The sequence below is a fragment of the Pseudopodoces humilis genome, chromosome 6 (genome assembly GCF_049639895.1).
Source record: "Pseudopodoces humilis isolate 2021_Gansu_Grassland_sample_001 chromosome 6, ASM4963989v1, whole genome shotgun sequence".
NCBI lineage: Eukaryota > Metazoa > Chordata > Aves > Passeriformes > Paridae > Pseudopodoces > Pseudopodoces humilis.
This window is the reverse complement of record NC_142205.1, coordinates 57,281,002-57,302,523: the sequence shown is the minus strand read 5'-3', so window position 1 is coordinate 57,302,523 and position 21,522 is coordinate 57,281,002. Positions and strand designations below refer to the sequence as shown.

Sequence of the window (21,522 nt, the reverse complement as noted above, 5' to 3'; positions counted from 1 at the left end):
TTTAAAATCCATTTGGATGCAACCAAACCAGATGTGGTCCCTCCCAGCCTGACCCATTCTGTGGCTCTGTGCTTCACAACATCAGGTAAACTAAAATTCTGCTTAGGTTCTTTCTGTTAAATAATCTGAAGCACAGATTTTTGACTCTGTAAAAAAATTGTGTCCATTTTGAGCTGATGAAAATCCTGACAGTGGGTTCCACACGTGACCCACTGACATCTATGGTCTTCACAGTCCTCCAAGGACTCAGAGTCCTCAGAGCTTGCTACCATCGCTGTTGGCATTAAGTAGAGTTAGAGAACAAAAGATTGAAGTTATCACTTTGCAAAATACACATAAAAACGGGACTTGGAACCTTTGAATTTTATTTAGGAAAATTGGTGATTCATAATTTCACATATTAGAAAACAAACCCTTTCTTTTAAACTAAACAAACAAAGCTGTAGTACTCCCAGTAGCCAACCATTCCTTTCTTTAAATGGAGGTTTGCAGACTCAGAGTTTGTAGCGAGGTCCATTAGACCTGTAATCAGGTTTTATGATGGTGTTTGAGCAAGCATTAGCTTTTGCCATAGTAATAACTCAATTCACAGTTTTCTTCAGCATTGTAATCCAAGTATTTGGTTGACATGTGACAACAGGGTTTCTCCCTGTTAAAGAATAGTAAAAATGTATCATTAACCAGCTCTTATTAGACTATTTTTGATCCAAAATGCTGTATACATGCAATTTAAACACAAATAGGTCAATAATTTTATTCTGTTGTTTATAGGTCTTTATTGTCTGAACACCATGTTTATTATAACAATGTTAATTTAGAAGGCTTTTGCGAGGCTGAAAACCTGTACAGAAATATTCCCACGTGCAATTATGCACACATATAGGCAGCAAATCTCTTTGCTGAGTGCTAAAAGGAGGTAAACATTTTATGGAAACCAGAAAGAGAAACAGGACTCTGAATTAAATGTAAACAACATCTGTATTGTTTACCCCTTAAGTTTCCCCCTTATATTTTAATAATATTGATATGAAGTAAGAAAAACATTCTAAAACCAGCACAATTTTGCAAATAATATCTTAAAATCCTGTTAACCTACAAGCTCTTCTAATCTCTTTAAGTATAGCATGACTGCTAATTTTAGATATCTGGAATTTCTTTTATCAAAATATTGTTGAAAGAAATTACATAATTGAATTTGGCCTTCATAGTAAAAAAAAGTAAGTACATAAAATAACATAAACTACACCAGTGTCCTAGAAAAGACAATTATCAAATTATCAAGGGCAAGTTTCTAAATTCTTAATGGCTTTTAACCCCATGTACATTTCTGCAGGAATTGAATGTTCTGTTTATGTGTCTCAAAAGTTATCATGTAATTATGTTAAATAGCATCCATGATTTTCACTATTTTTTGCCAATCTGCACCCGTTACTACATAACTCTGAGATGCTTGTGAAAAACTGTCATGAATTAATCCCCTAGCGCGTCAACTCTCCCATACTTTTTAACACTTTTTCACCATGCAGCTTTTAATAAAAATAAGGGGAAATTTATCATTCTACAGCAATGTGAGTTCTGTTCTTGAAAGTCAGGAAGCTTTGGGAGCAAATTATGTTTATTGTGCTAAATCTATCTGTCTCCCATGCCAGTAATTTGTCTGATGAGTAGCTCTCAGTCTGGCAGAATGCAGGTGTTATTCAGCCCCTTTCAGACTTTTCATTGGGAAAACGAAGGTTCTTCCCCCTTCAAATTAATAGGGCCAGGAGGTCAGGCAGGATGTTGTTCTGTACGTCATTGTTTGGACAGGATCCGGGAATAAAGCTCTCAGCTGCTGGAAGCAGTCAGAGCTCCACGGGTCACGGCAGCCCCAGTGAACAGCTCACACAGCACAGCTAAAAGCACGGTGCTCGCTGTCCTCGGCTGAAGTATCGACCCAGTGCTGCTGCACTAGAAAAATCACCACTCTCTGAATTAGCAGTGCTCTCCCAGCATCACTTCCCTTTGCTGATCTCGGCAGACACAGTCCTGCTTGTAACATCTGCGGGGATCAGAGCTCACATTGGAGTAATGGAACTTCTGTCCTTTGTCTCGTTACATGAGAAGTGTTTTCATTCCTTTAAGGAGCTCCTCTTATAGAACACAGTTCTTCTCCACCCTGACTTCTTCTTTATCCTTGCAAGCCTTCCTCCAAGTTTTACCAGAAAGTGCCTGATCCCCTGACCCTTAATTTGCAATGAGGAAGGAGGACTTATGAGAGAGTATGGATTGCAGTTTACCACTTTCTCTGGGCTCTCAGAAATCACAGGCAGAGTTGACTTCAACAAAGTTAGGAAGGCAGGCAGATCAATTTAGCCTATAATGCCAGTCCATTTCAAACCAGGACTTGTCAAACATATTATAGCAGATGAATATCTGAATAGTTCTGAAGTGCAATGTCTCTAAAACCTACATTTTGTGGGTGCCTACGATGTTAGGCTGGCAATTAAGGTTGCTTTTTTGAATAGGGCTTTAGTAGGTTTTGCTGTGGATGCATCCAATGGTATTAACTAACAATTTTTGTAGCAGAGAGGAAGGTTGTATCCTTGATACTGCTTGAGAGAAAGGATTCTGTTTATAATTATTAAAAATATGATTTCTGACCATTAAAAGGGTGTATTTTGTTAATTATGATGATGTATAAGGTATTTCACCTGTGATGCCATTTAGAAAATTAATGTTTGAGTCACAGAAAGGTCGTTGCCATTCTGGAAGGAATCCATTCATCTCTAAATAGGCCATACAAATATAGACTAAGAAATACTCTATACATAATTACCTGGAAATAGATGAAATAAATAAGATGGATGATAGGTATTACTAAAGCCACGTGTTAGTTTCCTGCTAGGAAAAAGTAAATTGTAACCGGAAGAAGCAATAATATACATGTAAAAATGCAAGAAATAGGTTAAAGTCTTGAGTAGTTCTGTGAGGTTCAGCTATTACTCATGAGGTGAGAACTCAGCCCTCAAAAGTGGTGTGCATCAAGGACTTTATCCTGAGATGCAGACAGGTATTTCAGAAGACAGCTCTACAAAGAACAGATTGAGGACTTTTTTATTTTTTTTTTAACAAACCTGTATCTTGTTTGAAAAGATAATTTCATAGTACCTCTATATTTGCCACACAAATGCTTACAAGTCAATAGAATGTGTGTGCTGTCTTTGAAGAGAAACATGTTGATTGGTATTTCCAGGTGTGAGTCCTCTTTTGACTCAGGCCTGAAGTCTCCAGGAGCTGAGGAGGATCCTGGGGGGTACAAGTCTCAAGTAGTCCCAGCAGCTGCTCGTTCTGCAGCTCTGTTCTGCAACTTGGTCTTCTGCAGCATGGGAGACATGGGACAGAAAACCAGTGCACAGCAGATTTTCAGTAGCATGTGGACGAGCCAGAGACTGGGAACTTGAGCATCCTAAAGGGAGTGTCTGGGAGTGGCAGTAGCTCCTGACTCCTACTCAGCTCCAAACCCAGCTAGGACTGAGATCTCCTACACCAGATGGGCAGATGAGAGGTAGCTTGTCTCTTGGGAGGTAGCTTTTGTAACGGGCACATCCAGCCCTTCATTTGGGACATACTTATCCATACACAGGGATACATCAGCTTTGAAAGGCTGCTGCCTCCTGCACTGAGCTGTTCTATCCCTGGCAGTATTGCTCCTGCTCTTCCTCAGCTATCAGAAAACATTGTCCCATCTGGCCAAAAGCTCACAGTTTACAATTGTACTGACTTAAATCTGGACTTAACCATAGCAATGCCTTTAAAAACATCTTCCAAGAGCTCTCCTTGAAGTCGGTGGTCACTGTTATTCTTTGCTGTTTGCTTTCTTAAGAGTTGTCTGCCTCCCAGGTCCTCAGTGTCATTTGGCTGAGGAAATTAGACACTCTCTTTCCCCACAAATACCAAGAAAAAGGTTTCCTTGGCATTGCTGGCAGCTTGCAGTACAGATTAAGCCAAAATTTATTTATGATAAGGGAAGTTCAGGATTGCCTGATATCCATCTCCTGGTTGCTTCTCCCTCACAGCAGCCCCTTTAACTTTAACATTCTGAACTGCAATGAGCTTTCACATGTGCTGAGCCTTGATAGTCTCAGAGGAGCTCTGTGATATTAGAATATTTTGATGAATTAGGGCTTTTCTTTTACTTCACCTCAACAAACACCTGTTCTTGGAGGGCAACATCACACACACATTCAGATTCTGCACTGCTTTTGGGAGAAACATGAGCACCTGCTCGAGACTGCACTTCCATACACCCACCAAACCACCTTGGAGCAGGTGATTTTTAATCAGTTTTCCTTGGTGGGGTCACTCATATAATTCATGTTCTAGGGTTTTTATCTCCTTCAAATTCAGGATAGTGGAATCTGCCTAGAAAATAACTTTCTGAAACTATCTGTGCCACAAAACTTCATAGTTTATACAAAGTAAATAAAAGAACAAGCTGTAAACGTGAGGAAAGTAAAAGATTAAAAAAAACTAAACTAATATATTTGCAAGAAGTACGCTTGCCTTAGTCACCCTCTCGGTTTCTCCTGGATCCCACATCCCACTGTAGGGAGCTGGGATATTTCCATCAGTGAGACAATGCACTTTCCCTTGAAAGCTGCTGGGTTTAATCTCACCATCAGATTCTGTGATGCACTCCTGCAGTCCCTGTTGTACCTTTCTTAATATCAGACAAGAGTGAAATATCTTCAGGACTGTGAGACTGGAGTTAACTATTGTTTCGAAGGAAAAAGGTGCTGGAAATATTTGATGATCTTCATCAGCTGAAAGAGTCTGTGGAACCAAACACAGACTCTTGAGCCTGTCGTGGTGTTGACTACATGAGCCAGGAAGAGGCATTTGCACCTCTAAAACAGAGTGAGTTTGGTCCAGTCTTAGGCATAGGTCAGAGCTGTGTTCAAGGAAGATAAGAGGAAGCTCTTCTACTTTTCCCTCTGATTTCTGAGCCTTTGAAGACCATTCCAGGTGTGTGCTAAAGCTCCTTCCTGTGACAGCTCCCCTGTAACAGAAGGACAGGTCAGCTCTTGACTTCTGAAGCAAAGGCTTCAATGTCTTCACAGATATTGCAAGCTGAAGTAAAAATCTGCATGTGGCAGCCCCAAATTATGGGTCACCATACCTTTGCTTCCTGGTCTCTGTACTGGGGCCTTTTGAATTTCTATCTGGAAATCATCTTCAACACCCTTGAAACGCAAGTGTTTGTAACAGCGCTGTGAGCTGAAAAGGTTTATTTCATAGTTTGATGTGGTCCTGCCTCTTTAGCTGTTTTTTTGCCTCCCTGCATGATGATCACTCGTCTAGGGTAAGTACTTTCCAAGTTTTGTCTGGTTTGCCATGGCCAGTCCTTGGTTAGAAGCTTGACCCTCTTTTCTCACCATTTGCCACATACAGCATTGCATCATTAAAAAAAATTTTTCAGGTAGATGGATATTCATAGCAGAACTAAGTCAGAATCTCATCCCCCAGTTTAAAGGCTTTGTGTTGACACACAAATACAAATTACAGTTAATCTGATGTTTTTGAGCCTACTGTATCCTTTCCCCATTTGCACTTTCTTCCCCCCTTTTCCTTAGATACATTTTTTTCCTTCACCTTCATTCAAAGTCTCCCCTCTGTCTCCACAATTCCAATGCTTCACAGCCTTCCTTCGTTTTATCCTTGCTGCTAAATGAAGATGTGACACAGATGAGAAGTAAAACTGAGGAGCTCTTTCAAATTAAACTTTGCTGCAAACATCTTACCTGTAAAGATGCCATTACAGCCCCAAGAGAAACAAAGGTACTTAAGCCTGGAATGTCACTGATCTCTGGACACCAGCCTGCTGCTAAATGCCTTCCAAACTTTGCCATTCCACAGCTTGATTGGACCTCCCACAACTTCCCCTTCAGATCTGGCTGTGGACTGTGCAGGTCTGTGTACTGGAACAACCCCAACTGGCAATGCTTTTACACAGGATTATCCACAACTGCTTCCCCATTAATTCCCTCTGTCTGGAAGCACCCTGATGTCTCCTTAATAGGGGTTAGCATTATTTATAGCAATTTACAGGTGTGCTGCTAAAAGATGGAACTGTAAATCAACTCAGATGTTGTTCCATGATGAAGTACCTCTACATTATTTAACAAATTGTCCCAACACGACTGAACAACACACAATGGAAGAACTTGCCATGGAAATGTAATATTGAAATGGACACATAAATACTGCATATTTAGTTAAGATTTGTAATTACAGTTTTTATTCTTCTGGCAATTTTGTACTCCAGGAAGATTTTCAGCTTCAGAAAAGCAGGGTACTTCTACCCAGGGGGTGTCAGCAGGGCAATACAATTACTTATATATGTGACGCTGTCATGCAGCTGGCTTTGCAGAGGTGTTTGGCACAAAAAATATCAGGTTGCACACGTGCACCTTAGTTACAGCTCACTGCCTAGGGTGTAAGGTAGCAAGCAATGTTGTTTTACAGTGTATCAGAGTGATTCTGCCTCGGTAGAAAGAAGATTGAGGTGTGATGAAATGCCGGCCAAAAGTGCCTATAGGTACCTCAAAATAAAGAACTACACGTGTTCTGAGATGTTGGTTTATCGTATTTGCCCGTAATTTGAGCACAGTGCTTTCCCAGATCAAGGCAAGGCCTACAATTTTGAAGTGAGAGGAAAGGTGGAGCAACATCTTCTTCCTAGAAAGCCTGGACTGAAAATGAATCATATTCAGTGTTATATTTCTCCTGTAGTTTAAGGTGGTTTTCCTCTTTCAGATGTAAGGTACCATTATGTGAGAAAAGCTGATTTTTCTCTATTCAATCAGGGACAGTTCAAATATTGTCGTACCTAAAATGTGCACCTGGTTGAGATCTCACTGAGATCTGACACAAAACCCAAGGAAGCAGACCAGCCAGCTGCTGGTTTCCTCTGGGCAAGAAGACTTGGCTCACAAAAACACATAGGGGCAAAGAAGGGAAGTGCTCTGGAGGGTTGAAGGGACAGTTGGTGTCAGCACTGCCCAGGAATTCAGTTTGGAGGTGTATGAGTCAAAGAGTCTTTTCTAAAGTTGAGAAACAAACAGCGCCAGCAATTCCCCTGGGAATTTCAAGGAGTAACTTTCATTTTTTTAATTTAATCTTTGCATTTTCCCAGTTAAATTTCTAACGCGTCAGGGCTCTCTTAATGTGAATCCCAAAACCTACTAAAACTGTTGCTGAGGATGTTTAAAATGTTTCTACAGGAAGGAGTTTTCCTACTTCCAGGTAGGTAACAGGGCAGTTTGTGTTCACATGTGTCCATGGACAGCGGGACACACGTAATAAATGCCAGCCTCAGCCATCAGAGCTGCATTTGGGCTGCTCCTGCACTGAGAGGATGAGGATTGTTGGAACAGAGGCTGTCTGGGAGGCAGGAAGGGCTGAAGGAGGTGCCCCAGGTGCTGAAATGTCCACACGAGCCGCATCTCTTCCTCAGGGGGCTTAGTCATGGATGGGACCTGACTTCCCTGTTCCACTTTCCCTTCCTGGGGGAGCCACACTCCACATGGCTGTCCCTGTTTGTGCCTCTGTTTGTACCTCCCCAGCCTCAAACCAGTTTGAAAAGAGTTTTAAACCCACTTCAGGCCAATGGTACAGATAGGGAAGGGGTTTAGCTGTGGATTTATCCCAACAGGTTTTGTGCAGCAGAGTGGACGACAGAGGTGACAGACCCCATGTGTGTCCCACACAAGGGAAAAGGCAGAAAATCACATGCACTGAAAGCCCCAGGCAAGAGGATTTATTAATGCTTCATCCTCTGATATCAGCTGGAGTTTGTGCCGTATTTTACACCAGAGAACCCAATATAAAGGCCCAAATTCAGGGAAGTCAGCTTTCACCTCCCCTCTGCAGTACATCTGAGGATGAGCTTTAAAAAAAAACTGCTGTGCTTCTGAGAGAAATGGATATTTCGTGGAGTATCTCATACTGCCTGGGAGTGAGATATTCAAGGGAGGTACAGGTTCAGTTTTTTGGGGGTGTTGTCAGATGGGGCAGTGTTGGTCCCAGGTCTAAGAGCCCTCTTAGGACTTGGGAAACTTCTTTCCGTTTCCTCATCCATCCTGAACTTCTCTGTTTTCCTCTGCTATGAGGTTGGATAGCAGCACATCCCTACTTCCTGAGAATGTTGCAGGGATCATTATGCTGCTATCAAGGAGGGGCAGGAGCACTGAGTTGCCATCACGACTCTGAAAGAATTGTAAAACTCAAGAAAAATGCATCCTTATAAAACTAAAAAACAATCCATTGGAATGCAGCATTAAATACACCATCACTCACCCCCGGCCTGGTTTTTCCTTTTCCTGCATGAGCTCTTCCACACTTTGCCATGGCTCCTGCCATTGGAGCCTGTGCCATGTATAAAACAGGACTCCTGCAGCACACGCTGGAGTTGGGACCGTGTGTTTTCCTTCAGAAAGCACCTCTGCCTCAGCACTAGAAACCTTGTCAGTGCTGTGTTTTGCAGAAATAAATAAATAAATGAGCGAACGAAAATGTCATATACATAAATATGCCACAATAAGCTTAGTCTCTGGATCAAAGTGCTGAAAACGACACAGCTTTGAAGCAGAAAGGTAGGAATCAAAATTACACATCCCTGCGCATCAGCCTGGGTGCCAGCTGTTTAACTGAGCAGTGCGTGCTGCGGCTGATTAAATGAAAACATTTTAACAGCTGTCTAAAAGAAGGAAAACCCTCTCCCCACCTTCCCAGGACTGCCTTGTGCTCCATCCCATGGGCTGCCTGGGAGAGCAGCCCCGTAGCTCTATCCCATGCCTGACCTGTCCCTGTTCATCAGCACACGTGTGGGGCCACTGGGATGCTCTGGGGGCTGCTTTGGGATCATCCAAAGGACAGGCAGTAGGGTCTTTGGAGAGGTCAGAACCTCACCGAGTCGTGGTGCCATTGCCTGGCAAACCTGAGTGGGGGCTGAGCCATCAGCTGTCTGGCTCTAATCCAGACTGTTCCACAGGTTGGACATTCTGCTGCCTGCATCAGGGAGACAAACCAGCTCAGTTGGGTGGGGGAAGAGGCTCTGGTCTTCATATCCAGGCCAAACACAGCCTGACCTCCCCAGCAGGGAAGAGACTTTACAGAAGAGAGAAAGCCTTAAGTGAGTGGTGGGTGGTCTCTGGCGGCTGCACCCCTGCCAGTCTGCAGAACCAGCTGTGAGCCATTCTCCAGCCTGGGGCCAGGCAGCACTGCATGACAGCAAATTCCCTTCCTCCATTCCCCTGCCTCCCCCCAAAACAGCACCACTGAGCAGCCTGCTTGGAGCAGACACTGACCCCAGCCCATGGCCAGGCATTGCTTGGGTGTTCATTTGCTCCAGCCAGCACAGGGGAGGCAGAGCTGTCTGTGGCCAGCCTGGTGCCCTGTCCTGCTGCATTCCCTGTGCAGGCGTAGCCAGGAGATGCTGACCTGTGGTGCTATCCCAGGCTCCAGCAGGGCTGAACTGGGTGGCCTCCGAGGATCCCATGCCCTCATCTTCACTGAGGGGGTGGTGAGATGCTTTTTGCAGTAGAAATTTATGAGGGTATCAAGCACCAGATGTGTCCATTCACTGTCATTTTTACAGACACTGCATTTTAAGACTATTCTTAAAGAATCGGTATCTCAAAAAGGAAGAGCAACAAGGAAAGAAATTTTCCAACTCAGGATGTAAAACATATTTCACAAGGTGACACCTTTTGGCTGTTTTTACATAACATCTTCTGTGTCTATATGTTTGTGTGTACCTGTGGGGTGGGGGCTTTTATTATGCCGAGGTTTGCACAAGCCCTGCTCATCACACCCTTCTTTGGCCCGGGGGGCTCCCTGCTGCTGCCCAGTGGGCATTGCCACACATGTCACTGCCAGAAGCCCCGCCACAGGGGTGTCCAGGGTGAGAATAGGACATGGTTCATTTGCTGCTGCACATCCACAAGTTCTGCCCACAAACTACGGCAAGAAACTGAACTGCTTTATACTTTTGTAAAAGCTGCAGCCACTGCTGCTATAAAGTGTTGGCGTGGTCGTAACATCAGACTCATCCATGGGTTTTCCTCCCCATCTGGCACGGGCAAGTCTATGTTTGACATCCTGGCTTGGAACAGCTTTGTTCAATACAGACAAAGCTATCTCCCTGTAATTGTCCTCCCTAAATAATGTGCATTCTCAAAGTTTATCCTGCCTACTTCTGTGGTTTTCCCTCCAAAACAATGTGGAGCCACAGGCAAGAGAAGAGCTATGAGTGAGTGAAAAGATGGGTAAGAAAGGGCTTCCCATCACGAAACGAGCCTTCCTCAAATCCAGCAGGCCACCCACATGTGCCCACACACACCCTGAGGGGAATCTGTCTCCAAATGCCACACTCAGACAGACAAAGCAGAGGCCAGAGATCTCAGGGCAATGTGCCACTGTGCTGCAGCTCCTGTGTGCTCCTGGTGACAGTCACTAAGGGCACACCTGCAAGGACAACTGATCACCAGGCTGCCTGGTGGCTCTTTGTGCCTCATGCTTTTGCCCACCCACGGTGGTGCTCTTGCTCACTGCCTTGAGGGTATTTTTCTCTTCCTCTGCCCTTTAGGAAGAACTCTGGAAGAGCTTTGGGGACCAGTATAAAAGTGGTGGCTCTGGGACAGGTGATCTTCAGGCTCTAGGACTAGGACACCTCATGCTAGAGTAGGCAAGGTGCAGATGATGTGTCCAGCTGGTCAGGAGCAGCCATCTGTCATGTGAGGGCCAGGGCTGGATGTGCCCCACCCTGCTCTGATGGGGAGCACCCCTGGGCTCACTGCTCGAGAGCTGAGCAGGGCTGGGTCAGACACGTGGCTGCTTACACATCACACTTCTAGGAAAAATACCGAGGGTGTCCCTGTGTCCCTGGGACCGTGGGGTGAAGGAGACACCCCTTTGACAGAAGCCTGTGTGAAAGGTCACTTGGAGGCCCTGCGGGGGGCTTGCCGGGCTGCAGCGGGGTTTGAAAGGCAGCTGATACCTACAGCAGTCCCCCCACCGCAGCCCCCCTGCCCTGGCTCTTGCCCTGCACGCCCTGGGGGTTCCGGGGGCCGAGGGGACTCTCTGGTGGGTGGTGAGTCCCCCCTGAATTGCCGGTGCCCTCCGGCCGCCGGGGCAGCGGGCACCCCTCACAGAGCCTCGGGGCGGGCACTGCGAGGCTCCTTTCCTCATCCCCGGGGGGCAGCGACCTCGTCGCACGCCTGTCACCGCCGCCTCCTCCCCGTTATTTACATCCGTCTTTAGCAGTCTAATTACCCGCTTTATTGCTTTTGCCCGGGGGAAGCCCGGGGACGGCCGCGCAGGGGAGGACCCTCTCCGCCAGCCCCCGCACTGCCCGGGGGAGGGGGGGACACAGAGCTCAGCCGAGGCTGCCCCTACAAACACCTGGTTTCGGCAGGATTTGGGGAGGGGAGGGGCCGAGCCGGGCCCCAGGGGGGCCGGAGAGCGCTGCCCCACAGCCCGCCCTCGAGGGGCGGCTTCAGCGAGTTGCACAAACGCGATCTCCTCCTTCCAGGAGGGGAAGGAGAAAAAAGGCGACAGGATAGATGGATTTTCAGATAAGCAGCGGAGGTAATTTATTGGCCTTTATGCTCTTCCGATGGAGTCACGTCTGCACATCATTAACCGGGTTTGCTCCGCCTCGGCCCAGAGAGGCTCCCCCGGCCCCGCCACGGAGCGGGCCCCGGGCCGGGCCCGGCGCCGCCGTGAGGGGCGACCGTGAGGGGCCACCGAGGCAGGGCTGCTGCTCCCCCGGCCCCGAGGGCAGCCCCAGCCTCGCCCCACTCATCCAGGTTGTCCGCGGCTCAGTCGCTCCTCCAAACTCATCTAAATTACATCAATAACAGAGCGCACTCTTTAATGAGCTCTCAACTTTAAAGACTTGAAGGATATTAACAAGCCGCTTGACAAATGGTGCTTAGAAGCACATTAAAGACGCTGCTAATGGAGCGCATAATGACGGCTAATTTTCGATCAGATATAAATTAGAGCCCCAACAGTTATTTGCCTTAAGGACTTTATGTAAATGATCCTGTTCTGTATAAACGGGGAGGCGAGCCCAGCCCAGCCCCGCCGCTCCGACGAGCGATGCCTGAGCCCGACGGGGCGCGCAGCCCCCGGCCCCGCCGCCGCTCAAACTCCGCGCCCGCACCGCCCCCCGCCACCGCGGCACCGCTCCGCATGCCCCGGGGCCGCCCCGCTTCCCGGAGCCGGGGGAGGAGGAGTAGGCCGAATGCTGGTCCCAGTGGGGCTGGTGGCGGGAGCAGGGGCCGGCTGTGCCGCTGCGGGGAGCAGAGCCCAGCGCCCGGGGGGGGGCCGGACCAACCCGGCCGGGCAGCGCTGCTCCCCGCGGAGGGCTGGGCAGGGGCGGGGGCCTGTCTACAGAGCCGCACCCCGCACACCCACGCACGCTTCCGGGATGTCCTAGCTGCCGTCCGGAGCCCTGCGAGCGTCTCTTTTTTCCCTCTGTTGTTTTCGTTCGGGGTTCGTGGCCAGTTTCGGGGGAGGATTTTGTTGGTTTGTTAGTTTTGGTTGGTTTCTTTCTATTTCTCGCATTTAATTTTTTTTCTTTTTTTTTTTTTTTCCTCAACAAGTGCTAGCTGAGGGCCCGGCCCCGGGCCAGGGAAGGCGTGACCCACCCCGCGCAGCGGCCGCGACTCCTGCCCGCCCACCCCCGGCCCTGCCCAGGCTCCGGGATGCTCCCGCACGGAGGAGCCGTGTCAGAAGGTCAGCAACTCCGCCGCCCTGGGAAGAGGGTCCCGGCTGTCTGGGGAAACCTGGGGATTTTTTTGGCTGGTGGGCTGTGATTATTTTTCTATCCCCCACCCCCCGCCCCTCTGACTTGTGCGGTGTCCTCGTCTTCCCTCCAAGTCCCCTCTTTACCTTTGCGGGGCGCGCTGAGCCGCAGCCGCGGGGCAGGTTCCCCTCCTGGCCGCCGGGCTCCCTCCTCCGGAAGGGCTCGGGGGTCTCACCTGCCAAAATAACAACAACCATAAAGGAGGGAGGGGAACGTTGTCCCCCCATTTTCCCCACTCCTGTCACCGCTCCGGGATCACAAACCAGCCGGGCTGGTCCGGAGTGGGCACTGCTGGGGTTTCCCCCGAGAGAGGATTTGGGGAGGGAAAAGGACGACCCGCCCCCATCCTCAGGAGGGCCGGGCCGGGGCGGGAAGGGGCGCGGGAGCTGCGCGGGCGCGGAGGGCCCCGCTGGAGGCCGTACTCACCCGGGCGGCCCCGGGGCTGCGCCTCCTGCTCCGCGCTCGCCGCCCCGATCCATCGATTTGTTCCTGAAAAAACGCGGCGCAATCTTATAGCAGCTACGAGCAATTAATATTGCATTAACCCTATTTAAAAAAAAAAAAAAAAAAGAAAAAAAAGAAAAGAAAAAAGAAAAGAAAGGGGAAAACCCGCACCCCGGCAAAGCCATTTATTATTAACGCGAGGGTAATTGGAGACCCGAGACGCGGATGTGTGCGTGTAGTGGGCCAAGGCTGGCAAACACAGGCGTGACAGTGTGGCGGGAAGGAAGGGGAGCCGAGGGTGGCTAATATTTAATTTCAGGTCTGTGGTTTTCTAATTCGAGATTAAAAGCAGTCACGTCTTTGAAGCCAGACACTTGGTGTAAATGTACAGTTAAAATATTCTATTCCACAGTCCCCAGACAGAGCTCTGCTACTCCCAGGCTTCATTAAATTTTAATTATCATCCCAGACTGGAGCAAGGAAAGAGGGGGAAGACTGTCCACCTAATTGCAATTGATAAAGGCAAAGAAGCCGAGATATTTTTCCTCGCCGTGCACGCACAGCAATTGTTTTTGTTGTTGTTGTTTTAATGCGGGCGAAGCCCGGCGAGAGCAGCGTGAGCATCTCCGCCTATAGATCTGCTGTTTACAAAAGACGCACGTGAAGGAAAGCCGGGAAGTGATGCTGTCGATGGGTGTTGGGGGAGAAGGGGGGCTCCTGGAGGATCTGGCGAAAGATCAACGGAAGAGACGAGGACCCTCATTAGAGCTCGTCAGCTTATTGTCTCCCAAAACAAAGCGCGCTGGTGCTTCAGCCCTCCTCGGCCCGGGCAGCGGAGGGGCTGGCCTGGAGCCCGGCCCGGTTCTCCCGGATCCCGGGCACCTCTGCACCCCCACACACCCCTCAGCCCCCCGGCTCTTCCGTGCCTTTTCGTTTGTTAATCATCTGCAAGTGCAGGACCGGCATGTACTGGGAGAAGTCGGCTAATTGCCCCAGGTTTTTAATTTGGCGAACTAGAGAGCGATCTATCTCCAGGCAGTAAAAGGTAAAAAATAAAACCCACCGCGTTTGCTTTCTAAGCAGCTTCCTATTATCACATCGCCACTTAATTTTATTTCCATTCTCTCAAAGTTAAATAGAAAGCCCAGCTCACAGGGGAGCTGCCATGTGCCTACAGACTGGGGATGTCAAGCAGAGAGACTCACAGTGCAAAGTTAATTTCAATTCCCGAGGAGGATTTCACATTCTCGCTCGCTCTGACCCACAGTAATTAGCTGAGATAACTAATGATTACTTACTTATTCCTTGTAATTATCTGGATTTAATAATTCGCTGTGTAATTTATTAATTCGCCCGTAATAGCCTTTAAGTGAATGGCTCATTTAAGAGGGCGCAGCGGCGGTTCAGGGGCTGTTCGCTGCTCGCTGCCTTCGCCTGCTCAAGGTCTGGGGGGGCTCTGCAGCTTTCGGGGGTCTCCCGGGCCCTGCCCCCGCCGGGCTGCCGAACCCCGGCCCCCTGACGGCCGCTACCCTGCTCCCTCCTGCCCTACCTCACCTTTTAGAACGAGCCCCTCGCCCGCGGAGGTTGCGCGGCAGCCCAGCCCACGGGGGAGGGGGCAGGGAGGCACTTCCCGCTTGGGGGGGTCCCGGCGGGGCGTGCAGGCTGCCCGGGACAGCGCCGCCCCCTCCCAAAAAGCTGCGAGCCCCGGCCGCGGATGGAGGAGCAGGCAACCCGCCCTGCGCGCCCGCGGGGCTGAGCCGTGACGCCGCGGGGCCACCACGGTCACGACAGCGACAGGGAAGGGCGGGGTGCGGACACCGGCGAGGACACGGGGCCTGTGCCAGCCGGACCTCGGGACACCAGGCCCTGCCTCCGCGCCCGCGGAGCCGCCGGCACCCTCGGCGTGCCCGGGCGGCTTTGAAGCTGCAGCTGGAGCTGGTGGCTGGGCGGAAATATGAATATTTAATCGCGGTTCGTGTATGATCTCCCTCCCCCATTCGCCCGCCGCCGTCGGGTTTTTTTTTCCCGGCTTTTGTGACCGACGCGCGGGGAAATTACTTTTCCCTCTTCAAATTTGGGGGTTATTTTCGCACCTTAGCCTGCGGGGCACCCTCGGCTCCCCCTCGCCGGGGGGGCACAGGGTGGCTCCGGGAGCGGGGACACCGCACAGCCCCATGTCCCCCCTCCCTGGGCACACCCGAGCCGCGGGCTCGGAGCTGTCCCTGGTGCTGCCGCCGCTGCCCCGGCGCTCCCCGGGCCGCTCCCCGAGCGGGACCGCTCCCCCCTGCCCGGAGGCGGCGCGGAGCTCGGGCAGGGGCTGCGGTGGAAAAACAAGAAGCAGCAAACGCGCTTTGCCAATAAAACGTAAAAATCCTGTTTTCTTTCTTTTTTAATGAAAGACGATTTAACAACATTTAAAAATAACTTAGTACATTACTAGAATAAATAAATCTCCTATTAACAAAACAAAACCAACAAAATTTAAAAAAAAAAACAAAAATCCAAACAAAACCCAACGAAATCGGGTCATGTACAGAACTTAAGACTTCAAACAGTCTCGGATAGAACAGCGATACAGCGAAATCTGTAAGAATATATCTATATGTGCGTCAACGCCAATGAAATATTTACAATACATACAGGTACCCAACCGAGTACCCTCAGTTTATTGTTGTTGTTCCAAAAAGAAATGTACCAAACCGGTTGTGAATTTACAAGCAGTGCAGCCTCCCTCGCTCGCTCCCCTTCCCTACAAATTTTAATTTGGCTTTTCTACAAACAGACTTCCAAAAAGGGACATTCCTCCGTGGAAAAGCATTGCGATTAAAGGTAATAAATAACCAAATAAATAAATAAATAAATAAACAACCAATCGGATAGATAGATAAATAAATAACCGAGCCCGGGCTGAATACCGTCGCGATAGACCTTTGAAATCGAGAAAGACGGATATTGTGCTGGCAAGAAACCCGGAGCGACAATCCCACCACCCCCACCCTCCCCTACGCGGCCACGTCCTTTCTCACTTCGGGAGCAGCGTGTGGTGGGGACAATGTGGGAATCCCCATTAAATATGTAACGCGGTAAACAAATACCTCGGACAGTGAATCAGGCTACACAAATAATGTAGGACATCTACTATAGGGTGCCGACGCCGTACGAATAAGAATACTCGCCAGAGAAATACCTTAGGTTCAGGTGACAATTTACAGATGGCCAAAAGGGACATTCAGAAGAAGAAAAGCTCACGTTCATAAATCCTACCAACACAAAATATTTGATTCTCACTAACAATTTTTTTTTTTTACTTTTATCAAGACTTAGATTAAAGAGGTGTAATTAATTAGAATGAGCACAAAATGAAGTTGCTAGAGAGATAAATTAATAATTTACAAGGGGTTGTTTGGCAGTAATCTAATAATAGCTTTTGAAGACCAGTGAACACAGCAGGATCAGCTCTTTCCCTAAGCGTTATAACTTCAGAGAAGGAAAAGGATAATAACCACAGTAAAAATATATATATATTTATATATTTATAATACGCAGTGTAAATGCAGAAAAACCTGCCATCTGTTTTTTTTAATCATTATTATCATTATTATTTATTATTATTATTTAAATCAAAATACTTTTGAGACGTCTCTCGCGGTGCGAAGCCTCAACTCTAGATTCAAGTTTGGGTCCCGAGAAAGCCATGGCATCGTGGCCACCCCGCTGCCACCCGGGCGAGGTCTGTTAGGAATAAAAACCAGCGGTACTTGCCGGGGCGGGTCCTGGCGCGGCTCCGCGGGGAAGTTCCCCCCGAAAGTTGGGCGCTGGGCGGGCGGCGGGGTGGGCTGGGGTTGTTTGGGGTTGTTTTCCTCCTTTCCTTTTTGTTGTTCTCGTTGTTTATCGAATTTTCTGTCGGTGACGGTGGCGCTGATGCTGTCGGTGCTGCTCCGCGGCCGGCTCAGATGCCCGCCGAGTACTTCATGCGCTTCTGCTTCTGGCGCTGGTTGCAGAACCAGACGCGGACCACGTTCTTCTTGAGGTCCAGCTTCTCGGCGATGGCGGCGATCTTCTCGGAGGAGGGCCGGGGCTGCAGGGCGAAATAGGCCTCCAGCGAGCGCTTCTCGGGGGCGGCGATGGAGGTTCGCTTGCGCTTCTTCTCCGCGCCGCTGAAGAGCTCGGGCTTGGCCAGTTTCTCGCGGTGGGACTTCTCGGCCTCCTCCAACCACGCCTGCAGGATGGGTTTGAGGGCGATCATGTTGTTGTGGGAGAGGGTGAGGGACTCGAAGCGGCAGATGGTGCTCTGGCTGAGGGAGCCCACCCCCGGGATCTTCAGGTTGGCCAGCGCCGAGCCCACGTCGGCCTGGGTCACCCCCAGCTTGATGCGGCGCTGCTTGAAGCGCTCGGCAAAGGCCTCCAAGTCGCGGGGGTCGGCGTCCACGTCGCTCATGCAGCCCATGTGGGCCGGCAGCCCGTGGGCGTGGGCCATGCCCAGCGCCGCCGGGTGCATGGGGTTCATGCCGGCCATGTGCGGAGCGTGGCCCGGCGTGGAGACCACGGCGCCGTCGGGGGCCGCCATGGCCCCCAGCGCCAGCCCCGGCGTCAGGTGCTCCAAGAGTTCCCCCTCCAGCGCCTGGTGGGGCTGGTGGTGGTGGTGGTGGTGGTGGTGATGGTGGTGGTGGGTGCCCGACAGGGCGGACGGGTGGGAGATGGGCACGGAGGAGGAGGAGGCGGCCGAGGTGCAGGGGATGGTGTTCATGGTGTGGTACGTGGCGTCCGGCTTGAAGGGGCTGTGGTGCGGCGGGTGGTGGTGGTGGCTCTTGCTCGGGGAGACGATGTCCACCGCTGCCAGGGCTTCGGCGCGGGCCAGCAGGCTCTCGTCCAGACCGCCGAATATATTGCTCTGCAATTGCAAATAGAAGGCACACATAACGCTCAGCAGGGAATTCGCCTCCCCGCGCACTCCGCCGTGCCACTAAAACCTTCCCAGCATGTTAAAAGAGAAATCCTGGAGAAGGGAGGGGGGTGGGGTGGTGGGGGGGGAGGAGAGGAGAGGAGAAGAGGGAGCGAGCGGGGCGAGGGAACGGGCGAGGCGCGCAGCCGCTCGCACAGAGGAGCCGCGGCGGGCGGGCGGGCGGGCGGACGGACGGACGGACGGACACACGCACCAGCCGCACGCAGCATCCCAGGTCATAAAAATTAATACGAGCGGCAAGAGCCGCCGCATGCATAAGTTGGGCGAGCGCCCGGCGGCGCCGGGTGATTTGCTGCACGGCCATGAAAAAATCATCAGGCGGATCCGGGGGGCCGCCGAGGGGCTCCCCTTAAAGCGGGGCGGCGGGCGGCGGGCACCTACCGGAGGGGCGGGCAGACAGGCCCGCCGCATCGCCTCCGCGCTGCCGCCGCTGCCGCCGGGGCCGGAGCCCGAGCTGGAGCCGGAGCCGCCGCTGCCGCCGGAGCCGGAGCCGGAGCCGCGTCCGGCGGAGCCGCCGGTGCCGGTGCTGCTGGGGGAGCTGGCGGCGGGGGCGGCGGCGCCGGCGGAGGGACAGGGAGGGGCGGTGTGCAGGGCCGAGTACTTGGTTTCGTGGAGGCCGCCGCCGCTGCCGCCGCCGTGGGAGAGGCCGAAAGGCTGCTTGCTGCTCAGAGACATCATCATGGTGCTCGCCGCGGCCCGGCCCGCCCGCAGCCGGCCGCCGGAGGAGGGCAGGGGCGCGGGGCCGGGGGCCCGAACCCCCCGGAAAAGCCACAAGAACCCCGCGCCCCCACCCCCGAAAAATTACAAAAAAAAAAAAAAAAACCCCACTCGCCCCCCAGCCGGCTGCCCGAGCCCCGCCGGGGACGAGAGGGAGAGGCGGCTCCGGCGAGCCGGGGATGCGCGGGGGATGCGCGGGGGATGCGCGGGATGCCTCCCGCCCGCCTGCCCGCCCTCTGCCCGGGCGCTCGCCGCTGTCCGCCGCCGCCTCCGCTCCGGCGCCGGCCCTCGCCTCTCGCGAAGTGCCCTCCCCGCCGCCGCGCCGGTGGGTTTTACTCTCTCCCCTCCCTCCCCTCCCCTCTCGCCTGTCACTACAGCCCAACTCCTCGGGAAGGGCCCTCCGCGCCTGCCTCCTCGGCCCCGGCCCCCTCCTCCGCCGCTCCCTGCCCGCCCCCCGCCGCTCCCACGCCCACGCGTGCTCCCACACTCACCGCCGCGCAGCGCCCCATCGCCTCCCGGAAAGGGGAGGGAAAAAGCCAAAAAGGCGAAAAAAAAAAAGAAAAAAAAAAAAGAAGAAGAAAAAAAGGAGGGGGAAGTGACCACCCCACAGCCTCAAATCCACCTTCCATGATAAGAAAAAGGAAATTTTAAAAAAGGGGGGAAAAAGTCCCGTCCGGGCTCAGCACGCACCTACAGCCAGTGTCACCTACAGCCGGTGTCACCTACAGCCAGTGTCCCACCGCTGCGGGGTGCCCGGGAACAGCGCGGGGAAAGGCCGGGACAGGCGGCCAGGGGCTGCCCCCGCTGGAGTCCCCCATCGGCGCGGAGCCAGAGGGATCCTCCTGCAAAAGCGCACCGCTATCCCGCCAATTTCCCACGCCTGTCTAGTAGGAAAAGAAGAAAAGGAAAAGTGGGGGGGAAAATGAAAAGAGATAGAAAAGAAATCGGGGAAAGTCAGTTTTCCTGGAGGTGGTTGGGTTTATTTCCATGAATTTCACTTTGCAGCAGAAAGGTTAAAATAAGTGCTTAGGTGTTTAATTTCTCACCTAAACAGCAGACTTGGTAATTTTAAAGGAAATAAAAAAAAAATTACATTGTATCAGCTCTCACTGTCGCCAGCTCGGAGAAATGAAATAAATCAAAGTTAAAAGCTTGAGTATCATTTAATTATGGTGTGAATAGCGCTTGGAAAGAAGTAGAACAACATCTCTAAACAAATTATGGCCGGGCCAGGAAGGAATTATTAGATTGAAATTTCATTTAGGCTCGGGAGACACGGCGCTTCAATATGTAATCTGTTATGCCTCATCTGATTTGTATGCTTAATTCAGCTTGACGAATTTATTAGTTTTCATAATAGTAAAAAAATTGAGCAGCACTATGGGCTAATGCATTGTGTGTACTATAAATTGTATGTCACCGTTGAAAGGCTGAAGTCTATAGAAATCTTTTATTAATGACAACATAGGAAAGAGGATTTTCTTGCAAGCCTTTAAGGAGTTCATGCCAAACCTCCGCGCTTCGTGTCTCGGTAGGCTATTAACATATCGTCATACTAATTAGGCTACTTCATGAGTGATATAATTTCAAACTTTAAATTATGTTCTAATTAACAAGGGTTGTCCAATTTGCTTAATCTTCAAAAGGCTTTTGGCTTGTCTAATTAGTCTAAAAGCATCGAGCATCTCCAACGCCCAAGAAAGAGCGATCAATAATATTTTGCGCGTTTTGAGGCTATCGCGGGCCGAGCCCAGGCGGGGTGCGGCCCGCCCGTGGCGGGCAGGGCTGGCAGGACTGGCAGGGAGGCCTCTGTCCCCCGCCTCCCTCCGCCGGGGTCCCCGCAGCGCTCCCGGCCGCTCCTGCGCCCCCGCCTCCGCCTCCCCGGCAGCGGCCGCAGCTCTGCGCGCCTCGGCGCGGGCGTGCCGGGAGCTGCGCGGGAGAACGAGGGAAAGCTCCCGCTTCCCGGGCAAGAAAAAAAACAAAAAAGGGGAAAAAAAAGAGAAAAAAAATAAAAAGAAAAGGAGGAAAAAGAAGAGAATACCTCGTTGGCACGGGGAGGTCCGAGGGCAGCCAGCCTGCCGGGTGCGCGGAACCGGGGAAGGGGCTCTGCCCGCCCGGCTCTCCGGCTCAACTTTGGTGGAGAGAAATGCGAGGAGGAACCCCCCTCCTCCGCTATACATTTAACCCCTCCCGCACTGAGTTTAATTACTCGCAGTAGTTGTTCTAATGTATGCTGTCACACGGGAGAATTGAGAACGCATATCGTTAATATGAATTAATCTTGATTTTAATAGCAACTGACAGCCGATCTCCAAAACGCCGAGCGCTCATCGCCGCTCCGAACGGCCGCCACCGGGACGCGGAGCGCCGCGGCCGCAAAGCTGGGCCAAGTTTCCTCGGCGCCGGGCCCGGGGGTGACCCCGGCGGTCCCCGCGGTGGCTCTCGGCTCGGCAGGGACTGTCCGCGGCTCCGGCCCCGCGCAGCGCCGCGCTGCCGCTGTGCCCGCTGCCGGCAGCGCCTTGCCCGCGGCTCCACCGCCCGGCAC

The 21,522-nt window shown here is 51.3% G+C and overlaps 1 protein-coding gene and 1 long non-coding RNA gene across 2 annotated transcripts; one reads left to right on the top strand and one right to left on the bottom strand.

The window, feature by feature from the left end:
• The first annotated feature begins 11,533 nt into the window (after positions 1 to 11,533).
• LOC148184197 (uncharacterized) lies at positions 11,534 to 14,396 on the top strand. Its single transcript, XR_015772818.1, has 3 exons — positions 11,534 to 11,628; positions 12,651 to 12,783; positions 13,710 to 14,396. It is a non-coding gene; the product is annotated as an uncharacterized LOC148184197 (long non-coding RNA).
• Positions 14,397 to 17,141: 2,745 nt separating this feature from the next.
• Positions 17,142 to 18,941, bottom strand: POU4F2 (POU class 4 homeobox 2). The gene is made up of 2 exons (XM_005525596.2): positions 18,642 to 18,941; positions 17,142 to 18,188 (listed from the first exon to the last, which is right to left on the bottom strand). Exons 1-2 carry the CDS (start codon positions 18,939 to 18,941, stop codon positions 17,247 to 17,249), a joined length of 1,242 nt encoding a protein of 413 aa, XP_005525653.2. The 3' UTR covers positions 17,142 to 17,246.
• Between the last annotated feature and the right edge of the window lie 2,581 nt (positions 18,942 to 21,522).

Coding starts and splice junctions, on each gene's coding strand:
- POU4F2 (XM_005525596.2), bottom strand. CDS start 18,941: ATGATGATGTCTCTGAGCAGCAAGCAGCCTTTCGGCCTCTCCCACGGC. Junction 18,189..18,641: donor CCTGTCTGCCCGCCCCTCCG/GTAGGTGCCCGC, acceptor TTGCAATTGCAG/AGCAATATATTCGGCGGTCT.